Source organism: Diabrotica undecimpunctata, chromosome 9, assembly GCF_040954645.1.
Source record: "Diabrotica undecimpunctata isolate CICGRU chromosome 9, icDiaUnde3, whole genome shotgun sequence".
Classification (NCBI taxonomy): domain Eukaryota; kingdom Metazoa; phylum Arthropoda; class Insecta; order Coleoptera; family Chrysomelidae; genus Diabrotica; species Diabrotica undecimpunctata.
In genome coordinates this window covers 30,854,439-30,872,740 of record NC_092811.1, presented here as the reverse complement: position 1 = coordinate 30,872,740, position 18,302 = coordinate 30,854,439, and the positions used below count along the sequence as shown (strand labels likewise).

Here is an 18,302-nt window from a genome sequence, read left to right as displayed (position 1 = left end):
TCATAAATATCCAAATGTTAAGTTGAGAATGAACAAAATAGCAACTGATTATTGAATAGCGGTGATTCTTTTGTTGTGTATATTTAAATAAAGTACTTCTTACTCAGTAGAAATGTATTTTTTCAATTATAACCAGTATACTTTTAGATCATTCAATAGTTACCATTTATTTGCTCTCTGCTTTATATAAGAAATATTGTCACTTAGAATTTTTAACACGTGATCGGATGATTCACAAAATGCAGCAGTTGAAAATTAAGAGCCGTCTGTCTTCTTAGGCAGTTGTACGTAAAAGAGAAAGAATTCTATGCAGTCTTTCGCAGGGTCAAATTTTGGTCTGTACCAAAGGGTGGTCAGTGGTAGGACGCGGGAGCGACAGTTTTGGATCAAATCCGAACACACACCTATTGATTTTTTTTACCCCACTAATGATAACCTTCATGGTTAATGCGATTATTTTCTAAATAAAAAAAACTACAAAACTTTTGATGTCACTAAAATTTTATGTAACAAACATTAAAATATTAAACAATAGAACCAGCTGATATAGATTCTAAACAAAAGTGTAACATAATTGTATCCTTTAAACTGACGTTATCAAATTGGGCATATAATTATTCCTAAATATATTTTGTGAAAAATTCTTAAAGATGTTCTCGTTGAAGTCATTTTCTATTTCATCATTGGTATTGGTAGCCATGTATTCTAAAAATTTTCTTTGCTGTTCTTTCATTGCCATTAGTTCCTCTTCTTCCAGTACTTCTATTAGAGCTTCTTCGATGGTTTTTGCTACCAAAACTTCCACAATTGGTTGGACTTCGACGGTAAAGTCAAATAGCTAAAAAGATATAAAAAAATTATTTATAGGTTATATATATAATTTTAAAGAAAGGGATAGAGGCTAGGCTTATAATGTTTGTAATGTAACTGCTATAAAAAGCAATATAAGTTGCGGATAAACAAGTTGTTTCCTCGGTAAAGTAGAAGAAGAACAACAAAGATAGAAGAAGATAACGTTGAGGTATTTGATATATTTGTAGAGGTACTCGTTGTTAAAGTGTTAAAGCAGTCGTTGCTGCTGAAGATACTGTAGTAAATTCATTTCTGTTTGAAAACGTAGTAGTTGGGACAGCTGTATCTAAGTTATTTACAGTAACTGAGCAAGTACTGGAAATTTGGCCATATTGTTTGCAATGGAAACATAACATGGTCGGTATAACAATGGAATCTGGAATTGGGATTGTGGGCGGGGATATGTAAATATGTCGACGGAAACTAAGCACATGTTTGCATTCCGGATTGATGACATTGATGAAAAATGATATTGATGAAGTTAGTTTTAGCCCTAAATATAAAAGTTCTTTCTCTATTATCTTATAGGGGATAGTGGGAGATACATTGCCTATTAAGAGTCTAGCACTTGGAGTAATTAATCTACGGACTTGAATTTGTATATTGTTTACAGTGGTGAAAGCTCCATTATTAGAAAAAAATTCATCTACGATTTGTTTACTTAAGAAATAAATACAGATACGATTGTTGGTGATTCTTGATGTACAAAGAATATGTTTTGGACTAACTAGAGCGCCTATCGCTAACAAGTACTTTTCTAATTTGACATTATTGAGAGTAATTGAAAGTAGTTTGGATGTATAGATTGGTTCGTGCTGTTTACTGGCTGCAATTCATCGTTATTCTCAGTAACACCAAATTCCATTATATATATATATATATATATATATATATATATATATATATATATATATATATATATATATATATATATATATATATATATATATATTGTTATGATTCATTTTATCCGCCAAAGATAAAATTAAAATTACTAAATAGACCATCTAAATAAATTTTCAAGATATCCTGGAGAGTTGTTATGCTATGTAAAAATACAGAATAATATTGGTTTGATTTTTAAAATATTTCAAAATACAAAATATAAGTCAAATAATTCACCTAATAAACTATCAAATATATTTCAAAGAAATGAAAGTCCATTATCTTTGGATTACCTGTAGTAAACAAAATTTAAGATATGCATAAATTATTTTCTTTGTAAAATATATTTGAGTGAACGTAGTGAATTGAACAATACGACCGGGTTTTCCAAATGGACTTGTACAGTGAATAAAGACAATAGGGTAAAATTTAGAAATTATATTTCTCCGTTAGTTCTTAAGAATTTGTAGAAACCGATTAGCATGTTAATAGTTTGTAGGAAATTTATAATTGTAGGTAAAATTGTTGTTTGTCATCTAAATGGTAGATGGTGGGAAGTATGAGGAACTCTGATTGGAGGACATTGAAAAAGAGGTAGATAGCTATGTAGGAATGAGAGTTTAGCTGGATTTTTGAGGGAGAAAATAGAATGAGTTGTTTTCCAAGGGTGCAAGGCGAACAGTCGTTGTTCTTTGGCGGTTCCCAAGTGATAGTAAGCATTAGAAGTGAATGTTTGTGAGTTTTCGTGGACTAAGTGTATCCGGACGGAAGCTGATCCAGTAAAATATTGTAAGTCATACTTTTCTACTTATATATTCCAAGAGGAACTGTTCAGGCCGGAACGAGAGATTCAGTTTATCGAGAGGAGAAGAGGCTAGCATCTTTTGAACGATACGTGCATCTGAAGGAGATCATTGAAGACGAGAGGCTCGCAATAATTTGTTGTAAGATTGCTGATTACCTAGGGAACTGCTAAGAATAGATAGTGTAGGCTACAAGGAACAAGGATTTGGACAACTCATCATCAGAAAGATAGTTTTTTTTACCATTCGTCAGTTTTTCCTTTATCAACAAAGTTTTTTTTTAATTGCTTCAGAAAAGATAGAAATATTTATCAGGAGATATAGAACAACAATTTTGATTTGAAATTTTAATTTATATAGTATATAACATTAATTTTTGAAGGTTCACGTACGTAGAACAAAATTTTGATAATCATTGTATGAGATATTTTTTGTTTAAGATATTTGAGTGTGAATTTTATTTCAATATATAATTTTGTATCATATATGTTTATTATTTCGGTATTCCTCAGACCTTACCTATCATATGTAAAGCATAGATATTGATGCACGAATATAACCCTGAGATAAGAGAATTAAATAGTGGGATAAAATCATAATTGAATCATTTAAATAAGTTTAATTAATTAACTAATTAACTAATTAATTGCTTGGCGCATCTCTGACTTTTAATATCACATTAATATATATACATATATAAATACATAATTGATACTTTTCCATACATCCTGATTATTTCTTTATTCGTTCGTCTTCTCCAAATATTCTCTGCCGTCTTTATTCCTCCGAAGGTCTTTTTCAGCACCTTTCTTTCCCAGTTAGTTATTGACGGAGCAAATACATAAAATCTATTGGGTATGGAGATAAAACAAGAATGTTGAAAGATTTACAACAGAAGTACAAGAACATAAAGGCATTGGAAAAAACAGAATTAAAGTTTTGTTAAGGTCAATTTCTGATGCAAATAATTTGGTTAAAACTTTAAAGTTGAAAAATGAAAATTTGGTACTTATATTCCTAATCATCTACTAGAAATTAAAGGTCTAATCAGAGATATTGATATCCAATACGATGAAAATTATTTATTCGATAACAGTGAATCTCCCTCCATCATATTAGTTTTCAAAAGAACTTTTAGAAGGGTTGACACGGATGGAAAAACTAACTATGTACCGAAAATGACTGTAATGGTCACCTTAGAGGGAAATATTTTACCTAGCTACATTGCAATAAATAGTGTATATTTTCCTGTGGAAACCTATATTCTCAAAGTCACTCAGTGTTATAATTGTTGGACATATCTCTAAGCAGTGTCGCAGTACATAGGCACATTGCATAAAATGCGGAAAAACCAAAAATGAAGATCATGTGTGCCAGAATAATGTTATTCAATGCATCCATTGCAATAGTAAGGATCATGTATCCATTTCCAAGAAATGTCCAAAATATGAACTGCAGAAGAAGATCAAAAACGTAATGATTGAGCAAATAACTTTCTTTCATCGAGGCAAAAACTTACTGTGAATCATCCTTCTCGGGATTGTTCACTCAGAATAGATATTCCACACTAGACAATATTGGAAACAGTTTTCCTTCCCTGCCAACATTCACAAAAAATTCAACCCCTTCTGCTGTCACACAAGTAATCACGCGTAGAAACCAAAACATATCATCAAATAACACATCACAACCCTCCTCAAGTCACTATAGCAAAGCGAAAAACCAAAATTAATCTCTCCTACCCCACAGTCCCCACATAATGCACCTATGTTTCCTTTTAATTTTGGGCCCACTAGACCCCTTCCTGCTAATTTAAACATCCCTAATTGTCAAAATAAACCAGATCAGACAGAGTGTTCAAAATACAGAAAGACAGAAATATTCAAACTGTAGATGATATAAAAACAATAAGTCAAGATTCAAGTTTTTACCATGGAATAAAAACGATTTTGAAGGATATCAATAAATAACATCTTCACAGAACTTAAATCATTAAAATTTTTGCAATGGAACGCTCGATCCGTTGTTTCGAATAAAAACAGTTTAGTTCATTTTTGAACAACTGAAAATATTGGCATTGCCTTATTAAGTGAAACTTGGTTCAAACCAAATTAGAATTATATATTTAAAGGTTATAATGTAATTCGCCAAGATAGGTACGACGGGTACGCGGGTGTTGCAATCTTAATTATAACAATCGTACCATTTTGTCAAATAAATATTAGAAACAATTTTAACGATGAAATTTTAGTCTGCGGTGCTATCGTTAAAATTAATACAACAGAATTAAGTTTTCTATCTATATATAGACCACCCAAAATTCGTACTTCCAAAAACGATTGGATAAATATCTTCTCACAAGTCAAATCACCTTTTATAATTGGAGGAGATATGAATGCTCATAACTCACTGTAGGGCTCATTACAAAATGATGCAGTTGGTCACCAAATTGTTAGTAGTGTTGAGGATCTAGATCTTGTAATTTTTAATAATGGAGAACCTACATATATCTTCCTAGATATGGTACGCAAAAATCGATGATTGACATTTCCCTCTGCACAGCTAATATAGCTAGTAAAATCACTTGGTCAGTTTTATCTGACACCTTAAGCTCCAATCATTTTGCTATAACTATGAATGTTTTAATAATCAACACATCGCAGGAAATAATTTATCCAAAAAGCAAATCGAATATCAAAAAGGCCAATTTTGGTCCCTGCATACATTCTTAATTGAAAACATGTTTTCCAATAAAAGTAGCTCCCTTAATACTTATGAAAATTATAACTTTCTAATAGATTGCATTAATGATGCTGCTATTAAATCTATTCCTCAATACAAAATTTTTAAATTCAAAAATCGATCCCCTCCGCCTTGGTGGGACCTAGAATGTGATCTGATAATTAATAACAGAAAAGAAGCATTAACAGTTTATAAGCGTTCACCAAGCCTTGATAATTATCTAAAATGTCAGAAAATTACTGCTCATACTAAAAAGCAGCTGAAACAAAAAGCCAAAACTAGTTGTATCAAATGGTGTTTTAATTTAAGCAAAAATACTTCTTCTAAAGAAATATGGTCACAAGCTAACAAAATGAACAGAAAATCACATAATAGTACAAAACCCTTTAATGATACTTTATTAGACGACTTCGTTAATAGAGTATCTCCTCCACGGGTTCAACATTCGCCTACACAGCCTACACAAAGTCATCATTCAAATAATCACTTTCGGTTAAAACCTTTTACTAAAACTGAATTAGACTTCGCCCTTAAAAACCACGTTAATAATTCTCCTGGAACCGATCATGTAAAATACCCCATGTTAATCAACCTACCAAAGGTTGCAAAAACCTTTTTTTACATATCTTCAATGATATCATCCAAAATAACATTTGTAGTTATCGATTCCTTCAAAAATATCTTAGTCGTTCCTATCCTTAATTCCGGAAAGGTTCTAAATACTGTGAGTCCATATAAGTATAAGTTTCCTTGTCGTATATTCTTCTATTAAGACTAGAGAATCTATTGCAACTGGCTGAATGACTAATGTCTATGCCATTAAAAAAAAGTACAAGAACATAGTTGTAGAAGTCATAATGATCTATTTGGATCTGTGTGGAACTTGCCAGAAAAAATCTAAAGTTCACAAAAAAAAGTTTGAAACCTATACTGTCAAATTTGTACAATTACGGCAGTTGAAAACTAAACGTGCAGAAGGAGTTGCATTAGTTCTTCTTGACATAGTTTGTGCCTTTGAAGCTCCTAGCATTCTTCAAAGCGACAATGGACGAAAATTCTCCAAAAGAATTACGGAAGAACTGTGCTCCATGTGGCAAGATTTGAAGCACACGGTAAGCCAAGACACAGTCAGTCGCAAGGATATGTTGGACGTACGAATCAAGACATCGAAAATATGCTGAGTTCCTAATTGGAAAGCAACCAAACAAACGAGTAGTCAGAGATTGTAATGGAGAATTGTACAAATCTTCGATTTCGACAGGACAAGGTTAAGAATCCTTGGAGAAACTCATTTACTTTTGACCGCTCTTACAAATTAAAATGAATTATGCTCTTTGAATTATGTCTGTTCTAATAACATACTGCTTTTTCGAATGTAGGAAAATCCAATTTCATTTAGAAATTGACCAGAAGGCCTCTTTTGTTACTGCTTTATAATTCGGAACTAAATTCACCTCTCGTACCACTTTTTTAATTATCTTTCAATAGATCGTCACATCTCTCTAGCGCTTTTTTATTTATCTCTTATTCCTAGTCTTATCTCTCTTTTTCTAGTTTTCTAATAGGCTCAATCAATCTGTATCCAATTCGTTGTATCCCTTTATCATTTTCGCTATAACTGTTAACCTTTTTTACTTTTTTTATCTTTTTTTAAACTGAGTAGTTTTCTAGTCCAATATTTTTTTATTAGTTTTTGCTGTATAAAGAAATATAAAGAAGAAAATACTTACGTCCGTAGGATGCACTTGAACCTGTACGTGTGTCTTTTCAATACTAATCGATTCTTGGCTCAAACACTGATCGTTGTCAGTCTGAGTGGCTGCGTCTGTTAGTTCTTTGGTCCTCAAAAGATGTTGTAGTTGACTAATATCTAGCATCTTCTCTTGTAAGTGGTGTGGTACAGCGTAACGCACTATAGTTGGTTTAGGAGGTTTGACTTGTTGGTTGATGGCTCTTTTCCTTGCCAATGCTCTTCTTTTTGCTTGCTCAGCTCTGGTATTGGAAATATTTCGATCAGCCTAAGAAAAAAATATAGTTTAGTACACAGTTGTAATTATATATGTGTTTGTACAGTAAGTTCTAAGCTAAGCTATTGAGGCAATGAGAATGTTAATTTTTCATCGAAAAGCTTTATTTTATGTTATTCAAAATTGTTTTGTGGCGTCTCAATTTATGTTTTTATATGACGTTATATATATATATATATATATATAACGTCATATATATATATATATATATATATATATATATATATATATATATATATATGTATATATATATATATATATATATATATATATATATATATATATATATATATATATATATATCGTATAATACAACTTTATTCCTGTTGTAATTATAAACTAGAAATGTATTAATGTTAACATAATAAATAACACCGATCTTGCTAGTTTATATCAAACTACAATGAGTCATGTTTTGTACAAGAAACTAGGAATTTCTAATATCCTACAAATAAGGCGAATTGGTAGGACTATAATTAAGGTGGTACTAGTTCTGAAGATAATGTAAAGAGTCTTCTAAATAATATTAAACTAAAGGAAGAAAATTAAGAGCCTTAAGAACCTTATTCTGGGTTATTTATTAGAGAGCAAGGGTGTGCCTGCGATTGCAATTTGATACAGCATATTTTCAGGAAAATACTGAATATCCTTCACGTGTCATAAGCGGCCACTATACTACTCGCAAAGTTGATCGCAGTTTAGCGAACACGAGAGTGTAGACAGGTACTTCATGCGACTTCGCTTCACCTTGTTCTACTACCGTTTTGTGTCGGTTTTTCGCGTCCTTGTCAAATGGCACGAAGTTCGAATACGAAGTGTCACACTACATTACTCGACTTCACGAGTATGTAGAGAGTCACCTCCCTCGATTAACTTCACTTCGACACTTCGTCCGAAGAACTTCGATACTCCGATCGAGAGTGTAGACGGTGTTTTAAAGATTATATGAATGCATAAAAAAATCGAAAAAATAGTACAATTGAGTAGGGAGACCGGTGCTAGTTGACTAAGGAGGTAAGTTGACTAATTGCCTCTCCTTCCTCTTATGTATAACAGATGTCGCCTCTAGACACGATACCTGAACTGCCCACTCCTGCGCCTCCATTTTAGAATATCGCTCTTATGGTCGCTTGTGTTTTGTGTCGGTGAGAACGAGAAATCTAGAATCATCCATAGTAAGTAATTAATTTGGTTCTTAAAATATTCGTATTATTATATATAAAATCGTCCGTCACAAATTTCATTGAATATTTTTAAGAACTAATATACATTGACTATAATTTGACGTGACTTATTTGTATCTACTGTAACACATGTTTATCATACGGAACTCGAAATAACAGTGTGACGCATGGGGCTTGTCGACTAAGCTGTGCCGGGGTGTGTTGACTTAGTCAACAAACCTCGTTATGTACTCAAATTTCAGAATGTGTGAACTAAATTGGCATTTCACAATGGATTAATAAGTTGATATTGATATCGAGGCATTTGGAAACTATTAGCAACTATTATTTTGCATATGTTTCTTCAAATGTAAATATATCTAAAGCGTCAATCGTTTTTATTTTTGTTACAGCAGAACTATGAGAACCTACAAGAGAAAAAGTGATAAGGGCAAGACAGCACCCGATATTATTCAACGGGCAGTTATAACAGTTTTAAATGATGGCAGAAGTGGCACTTCAGCGTTATGTAGTTAAAGCCAGATCAGATGGTGGGAATGTAAAGCTAGAACGTGTAGGTTATTTCAATGGGCGTAATATTTTCTCTGAGGAACAAGACACTTCTAGCTAATTACCTGAAACAAGCTTCGTATATGTATTACGGTTTAACCCCAAAGGAGCTTAGAAAATTTGCCTTCCAGTATGCCAGTGCGAACCATCTAAGAGTTCCAGATAGCTGGACAAACAATAAACTGGCAGGTCCAGATTGGTATATGTCTTATATCAAGAGAAATAGAACATTATCCTTGAGGACACCACAAGCCACCAGTTTGTCAAGAGCCCCTTCATTCAACAAATCAAATGTAGACATGTTTTTCAACAATTTGAAAACGGTATATAAGCGTCTGAATCGGATATTTTGAGTGTTGACGAGACAGGTATCACAACTGTTCAGAAGCCTGATAGAATAGTGGCACGACGTGGCTTCAAGTAGATAAGCAAACTCACGTCCTCAGAAAGAGAAACCCTTGTAACCCTCACTGTTGAAGTTTCAGCAAGTGGCAAAACTGTTCTTCCGTTCTTTATTTTCCCGAGGGTAAACTACAGGGACCACGACAGATGTACCTGTCGGAAGCCTAGGAGATGCAAATTTATCAAGATGGATGGAATAACAACATTCTGTGAAATTTGTCAAGCATTTTGTGTTTCACACAAGATGTTCTAAGGAGCGCCCCATACTTTTACTGATCGGCAACCATGAATCCCACCTTTCTATCGAGGCGTTAGATATTTGTAAGGAAAACGGAGTAACAGTTTTATCTTTCCCTTTACACTCCTCTCATAAATTGCAGCCTATAGATAGCAGTGTTTGTGGACCCCTAAAAAAATACTGCAATTCAGCTATGGATAACTGGATGGTGAACAACCCAGGTAAGATATTTTCGATATATAATGTTCCTGGCATTGTAAAATTGAGTCTGCCTCTACCTGCTACGCCGACCATTATAATGGCTGGGTTCAGTAAAACAGGGATATGTCCACTAAATGAGGGTATTTTCACAGAGAGTGACTTCTTGGCATCATATGTGACAGACAGGCCTAGACCAACAAATAAAGGAGGAAACGCTTCCGAAAACAACAGAAATATTTCAACAGTGGAGCAAACTAAAATCGTGAAGAATCCACCGAAAATTCTAGAACATTTCGCAGATGCCAACTAAAATTTGTCTACAAACATAGTCGCAATGACAATAATAGAACCTCCAAGTTCGATATTGTTTTCCCCTGAAGAAGTAAGGCCATTTCCAAAAGCAGGTCTTCGACAAAATCCAAGAAAATCACGGAAGAAGAGACAAACTGCTATTTTAACCGATACTCCAATAAAAGATGCTCTTGCGGAAGAGAGACAAAATTCGAAAGAAAAGAAAGGCCCACCTAAAAGAAAAACATGCAACCAAAAGAAAGACATCAAGAACACGAAAATAAGAGAAGGTCAAAAATTTCTTTTCCGGGAAGAAAGCCCGATTCCATCTACATCTGCAGCTTATCATGACCCTACATGCTCGAAATCTGAGGGTAAAACTGAGTGCTTAGTATGTGAAGAACCCTATCGAAATAGCACTAGAGGTGATGACTGGGTGCAATGCACGTAGCAGATGGGCTCACATCAAATGCACGAACAAAAGTAATATCACGTTTTTTCATATGTATCAATTGTAATTCAGATGATGATTTGTGAGTTTCGTTTTTAATTGTTAGATTTTATTAATGTCGACGGTCAAAATAAAAGTGAAAAATATAATCTGGGCTAGTTGACTAACTTTGCAAGGCAGTCAAAATTTGATTGAAACTTTTTTTCTATAGATAATTAGAATAAATTAAAAATGTACCTACAATACCTGAAGGAGTATAGAACCAGCTGACATACTTGAATTTAACAGTATGCAAATAATAAATTAGCAAAAATTAATTATTAAAAAAATAAGTCAACAAACCCCGGTCTCCACCTGTATTGCAAAACGAACTCTTATTGTAGCTTTTGAAGGTAATATTCTGCCTTAGTATATAACTAGAGTGATTGAACCAATCGTAAAATCCCATTCTTTTAGGATAATCTTACTTTTTACTACATAGTATCCCTAGCAACAACAAGTGTTACACAGCTAGCTTCAGAAGTTTTAACACATAATAAAAATTTAAAACATTGTTTTTAACTAATGATACCACAATAATAATTTAATTGCAACGTACATAAACATTTGGGGAGTTTAAGGGAACAAAACCACCATAAAATATTTATAGGATGCACTAATTTCAATGTTTTTTTAAGATGTTGTCGCCATAAGAAAGTCACATGTCTATTTTTAATTTAAAATCTCTAACATTTTTCGATATATTGGAAAAAATCTATTTTATTTTGTAACTTCAAAGGGCTGTAACTTTTGTATGTGCACATTCCTACTAATGTAAGTTAGGTTCAATCGAACTATTTTTGGTTTCAGAATATGTGATTTAATTTATGACCTACCTTTTTGTTACACCCTGTATTTTCAATTATGCAAAAATTATATATTTAATACTATTTATAAGCGCATGTGCACACATAAGCAAAATGGAAACATCTATAAGATAAATAAGAATGATGTAAAATATGATTGATATACACAGAAAATGAAATGTAGGTATGTTACTTTACGTACCTCGTCACATGACAGAAGTTTGGCAAACGCAAAATTAGGGTTCCATCTTGGCTGCCAAACAGTACGACACAAATGTTACAAAATTACAACTTACACAGAGATTGTTTATAATTTAGAAATCATAATGAGCCGAATGTGTACCTGATAAGGAATGTTCCAAAAAGTGATATAATTTTACCTGATTTTCCAGAGTTGATACGTAGTGTTCCCTATGTACTTTTTTTTCTATGGTGGAGCGCGGCTTTGATGCATCTCTAAAAATTGAAAAATAACCAAATAATCGACCGGAACATAAATGTACTACATTTTATGTGTTTATTAATTGTATATTTTACTAAAATATACAACAACGAATATTTCATTAAGTACTTTCTATTTCCCATTTTATTTTTGTAAAGACCTCTACCTTTACTGTTTATAAAGACCCTGGATAGCGATGCAGACCAACGAGTTTATGTTATAAGAAATGAACCGGGTATACGTAAGGAAAACAAAAGTCGACGGACGAACTTACCTAACGTAACTTATCTCCCTATACGTAAAGAACTAACGTATCGAAGAAGATGAACGTTAAATTGGGAGTTAAAGTTCTGCACGTAACGTAACGATGGTGTTGCAAGTGGTAAACTAATAAGTTGTCAGTGCCAGTTGCCAGTCTTGTCCTCGTCACTTAACTCTGTTTTTGATATTCAAAATTAATAACAAATATTTTTTTGAACACATTTTAATTTTGGAGATGGGCGCAATAATAAATGTAGGTGCCTTTATTGATGATGAAGAAGACGAGGACATAGAAAATGCGCTTCTTCTCCACATCTTGCACGACTATACGGCCGCTTTAATTTAGATACCATGTCTGATATACAATATAAAAATCTTTTTCGCTTTTGGATTAAATTTCACCTGTCTGGATGCTCGTAAGGGTTGTGACTTACGACTTCCTTCAATAAAAACAAATCATCTTCATTGCTGACGTGAAGTCGTTTTCTACTGCTTTCCATTATTTATAAAAATTAAAACAAATATACTTCACCACAAATGTGAAAAAACACATGCCACGTGTGCTGATGAAATGTGGATGTTGATATTTTGGTAATCGGGTAAGATCCCCTTGTACATTCGGTTACTTTCGACTCGATAGGAATGCGTATGAACTCTTTGCTGTAGAGCATAAACTACAGTAAGTCCATTTTCCTTTCCCTTTGAGACCTCGGCGGTCTTCAGCAACATACGTTAAATTCAAAAGCATGGAAAGACTCTCTTTGAGACTTCTTGATAAAGTTGGTGCTTATTTGTTGCCACGGCTTCGTTAATTGTTCATAAAGTTTCAGCATAAAATTTAATCTTAATAATGGCTCCTGTTTGTTTTTAGTTGCATTGTGATGGTAGATTACAAAAGCATTTACTCCTGCAATATTCATCATATTGTAAAATATGCATAGCGGCCACCTTCTAGTCTTCGTATTACAGCAAATGTGCTGAAACATTTGGTCAAACGTATCTGCAGCCCCTGTAGTTGAATTATATGTATGGATTATTTCGGGTTTTGTTGTTTCATGATTAATGTTTCCAGAAAAATGCATAGTTGAAAGTAGAAGAACTGTCTTATTTTGCTTAGGTTTATAAGATAATAAAGTCATGTTTTCATCGTACACAAACATACTTGAACCTCACTTCCAAGTTTTGTTATCGAGCAATTCAGGAGGTATTTCTCCTTTATTTTTCCAAATTGTAAGAGGAAGAATTTATTCGCAAGAGGGATGCTGGAAAACCAGTTGTCCATTGTCACATAACGTCTACTTCCATGTAAAGGTCTCGTCAGGCTTGTAACAAAATGTTCTGCTAAAGGAATGTCGTTGGTTACAGTAGATTTGCCCAGATACGGTGTTGCATTTATTACAAATTTCGTAGCCACATCGCAAACCATAAGTATTTTTATGCCGTATTTACTAGGTTTGTTTGGCATATACATGCGAAATGGACACCTGCCACGAAATCCTAGGAGTTGTTCGTCGATTGTCACATATAAACTAGCTTTGTAATTTTTGACAGTTTTCAATAAACAAGTTTCAAATTTTAGATATTGGAGCAAAACTACTTTCTCTTTTACGTTCTTCTCTTGTCAAGAAGTTATCAAATCGTAAAGAATTGATCAAAAAGTTAAACCTTTTTTTACTCATCTATGGCCACAATAAGTGCTATCAAACAAAACGTCAGCGTAGAGGTGGTTATATTTTAAAGCCGCAGATAAAAATAACAAATCTAACAGTGCTTTCAATTCAGGCAATGTCATTTCTAAAACAGTAGCTTTTTTTGTCTGGTATTTCTCTCGTCACTCTGCAATTTTTTCGTTTGTACGTGGCAAAACTTCGTCCAGAATCTGATCTGTAAAAAATAAATTAAAAACATCTATAAGTTCTTTAGCATCTATAGCATCTTTAGCTAAGTTGGTTGGACCTGGACGGATGTAAACAATATTTCTGGATGCGACTTTTTTATTACTCCACTTATAACCGTTTTTACCTACTAAAGACTGTTTATCCTATATTATAACAGACGATTTTTGTTCAATACGGTTATCATGTTGATTCTGATGAAGGCTGCTGCGTAATTTTATTTATTTTACGAGAGCATGTATTTCTTGTTTCTTTGTGAGTTTCTGCTGGTGTATCTGCCCTGTTAGCTAATTTTGTGAAGAAATTTTCTTCGTTCTGTGTAGGATCATAGTCTCTATCTTCAATACTATCGTCGCTGTCAAATGGATTTTCTAACTCCTCTAGATCATCTTCTGTATCACTTAAATCACTGAAGTCACTTTTATTTATAATTTACTCCAATTCTTTCTCAGTAAGAGGATGCTTTAGATTAACATTTGATTTTGCAGACATCTTATTTATACATTAATAATAACAACACGTTACAATTACGTACAAAACTTTTTACGCGGATACTAACCACACGTATCTTTTACGTACAGAGTGTTATAACTACTACGGTCAAAGCCTAACCCAAACCACAGTATATTGCTTTTTTTTAAGCAATATACTGTGCCCAAACTAAAAATCAAAGCGAGTTATTGCCACGTTTAGTTTTCTTTCAGTAGCTGTCAAATTAAAATCGGTACGTAAAATTTACGTACGTTAGTACTCTAGGGTTAATTAACAGTGCCAGTTATGTTTTATGTAACAATGTTTTATTTAAATTATAAAGACGAAATAGACGAGGATATAAGGAACATAGTTCAGTAAACAACTAATATAAGAATTTTTATAACTTCATTTATTAGAAGAGGAGTAGAAGAACATTAATTACCATTAGAAAAATGTATAGAGAGAACTTCCGTAATTATTACGAAAGTTGAATACCATAACAAATTTATAGATATAATCGATAAAGATTTAGTTGAATGCAAGTAAAAGCATTATTAGGCAACAAACTACACGGAGTATAAAATAGTCATACAAAAAAGTGTTGTAAAATGGCATAATACGAGGCAAAAGTAAGAAATGAACGAACTCAAGTGAGTAAAACCAGCGAATGTCTAAGTCGAATGAATACGCCGGACGAGGTGCGTACTATACATTGTTTATTATATTTTTGTATATATTTTCTTATAATTTAAAATAAAATACCTTTTTCTTTGGTTGAAAGAACCATAATGATGAATATTTGTACCTGTATCTGTAACGTAATATTAAGGTGACTAATCACAAGCACACATACTTTATTGAAGCTAATTTTAAAAGCAAATTAAACTGAAAAATTAAGTTGCTCATAAAAAAAGCAATCTCCGTCAGACAATCGTTGGTTTTGTTTTAAAACGTTGTCTTTTTCCGTAAAAACTGCGTTTTGTAATTTTGTTTTTGTGGATTTTTGTGAGCGAATCACTCTTCAAGGTTCAGTAGTAATCAGCCATCATTCTAATATCCTATCTTCCTTGATAACGTCTCTCCATTTTCTTTAAATTTCGATTGAAACACTCTCCCTATTCCTTAATTACAGCTTCAAGATTTTTGGAGTGTCAATACATATCAGACAGAATAGTAACAGCAAAGATAAGAATGGAGAAGGAAGACCTGAACATCATCGGAGTATACGACCTAGAAAATAACAAGCCTCAAACAACAAGGGAAGCGTTTTACGACCAATTACAACAAGTAGTAGATTAAGTCAGAGGGAAGATGTTAATATTGGGGGATCTTAACGCTCGAATAGGCAACCAAGTAAGACCCGGCATCAAACAAAAACATAACGACAATGTTAAAAACGAAAATGGAGAACTGATGATAAACTTCTGCACAAATAACGAACTAAGAATAAACAACACATTTTTTGACCACAAAGACCAACACAAATATACATTCAATAACACCCGTGGACAAAGATCTATGATAGAATATATTATAACCAACAAAAATATACATCCATCAAAAATAATCGACGTAAGATGCCTCAACTCAGCAGATGTAAGTAGCGACCATAGCCTAGTGTAAAAAAATCAAAGTCGAAAGACTAAATACGGAATCCACGGAATACTTATACAGGAAAAGATTATCAGAGAAGATCGCTGGGAATAAAATATTAGAAAACGATAACATCGAGGAAAGCTGGGAAAAACTCAAAAATAATATAATTAACGCAGGAACAGAATCACTTGGAGAGAGGAAAGTAACAAACACTAACATATCGTATTTAACGTTTCCTTTTACTTTGACATGTCCTATATTATGTAAATAATCTGCAAGGATAAATAAAGTTTTGTTTTATTTTTTATTTTATTTATTTTATCAAAAAGGAAAACACCATGGTTCAGAGAGGAATAGAAGACAAAATGTAAAGAAAAGAAGAAAGCCTTTTTACAATACAGAACACAACAGGCATACAACCACTATAAACGAATTAGAAATAAAACGAATACTTTAGTTAGACAAATAAAAAAGGAACACTGACAGAGCTTTTCAAAACAGATGGAATACGACTTCTACGGAAGACAAAACAAAATATGGAGAATGATTAGAGGACCAAGAAATGATATGAACGAACTAATAAAAACGAAACACATTCAGAAGGACCCGTGGGTAGACTACTTTCGATCCCTGTTTGCTAAAGGTGACGATGATGAACCACCAACACCAGAGGTGACGACAAACGAAGAAATAAATATTGAGGAGGAAGAGGTAAAGGAAGCATTAAGGAAATTAAAAAATAGAAAATCACCAGGAAAGGACAGAATACCGAAGGAACTCCTAAAGTACGGAGGACCAGATCAGACCAAACAACCACTAAAACTAATCCCAAAAAAAATGGAACAAAACAGAATTCCTCAAGAATGGAGATCAAGCATCCTAATACCTCTCTTCACAAAGGGAGACAAATCGTACCCGGAAAATTACAGAGAAATTAATTTATTAAACACAACACTCAAATTAACAATCAAAGTGATAACAAATAAATACAAGGTTTTAGGTCGGGAAGATCATGCACCGACGCTATATTTATAATGAGGCAAGTGCAAGAGAAGTCATTAGAATACAACAAACTGGCATATCTATGTTTCGTGGACCTTAAAAAGGCATTTGACCGGGTCAAATTAAAAGACGTTATCCACTTACTGAATGCAAGAGACATACCTTTAGGAACAATCAAAACGATCGAAAATATCTACCAAAACAACATAATAAAAGTAAAAGTAGAAGAAGAACTAACCGACCCTATTGAAGCTGGCTATGGGATAAGACAGGGAGATTCCCTGAGTCCTCTATTGTTCAACCTGATTATGGATGAAATAATAAAAAAAGTAAGGACTAAAAAAGGGTACCAAATGGGAGAAAAACAACTTAAAATAATCTGCTATGCAGACGACGCAATACTACTCTCTCAAAGTGAAGATGGTTTACAACGTATGCTGCACCAATTTAATATAACCGCCAGAAAATTTAACATGTTAATTTCCCCAACAAAGACAAAATGCATGGTTATAACAGCAAATTTACTAAGATGTAAATTGGAGCTGGAAGGTGAGATCTTAGAACAAGTGATGGAGTTTAAATATCTAGGCATCACATTATCTAGCTACGGAAAGCTCAAAACCGAAGTGGAAGTAGAAGCAGGCTGCCTAAACGAAACAATATGGAGAAATAAAAATATCGGGAAAGAAACGAAAGGCAGAATTTACAAAACAGTCATCAGACCAATAATGACATATGCGGCAGAAACAAGGCCTAACACAGAGAGAACAAAAAGGATGTTAGAAACAGCAGAGATGAAAACACTTAAAAAAATTGATAGTAAGACACTATGGGACAGAGCTAGAAGTACAGATATACGACATAGATGCAAGGTGGAGAACATCAAAAACTGGGTAAGAAATAGAAGAGTAGAATAGAACGATCATATAAGCCAAATGACAACAAATAAAGTAGTAAAGACGGCAAGAGACGGTTCCCCAATAGGAAGACGATCAGTAGGAAGACCACGCAAACGATGGAATGACAGTAGATGAACAAGACAGCCGTCACTATAGGTATAGGGAAAACAATGTGTTAGAGAGAGAGGTGTGTGACGTCACAGCATATAGGGAATTGTGTGTATTGGAGAGAGAGGCATGTATACGTATATACGTATATACGT

The 18,302-nt window shown here is 33.3% G+C and overlaps 1 protein-coding gene across 1 annotated transcript in view; it reads right to left on the bottom strand.

The window, feature by feature from the left end:
* Positions 1–489: 489 nt before the first annotated feature.
* The window catches only part of LOC140449339 (uncharacterized), a 101,022-nt gene continuing 83,209 nt past the window's right edge, over positions 490–18,302 (bottom strand). Inside the window, exons 5-8 of the mRNA XM_072542474.1 lie at positions 11,851–11,926; positions 11,673–11,723; positions 7,013–7,300; positions 490–838 (exon numbers count right to left, since the gene is read on the bottom strand). Coding sequence (XP_072398575.1) covers positions 584–838; positions 7,013–7,300; positions 11,673–11,723; positions 11,851–11,926 — 670 coding nt within the window. The 3' untranslated portion in view covers positions 490–583. The remainder of the gene's footprint in view (positions 839–7,012; positions 7,301–11,672; positions 11,724–11,850; positions 11,927–18,302) is intronic.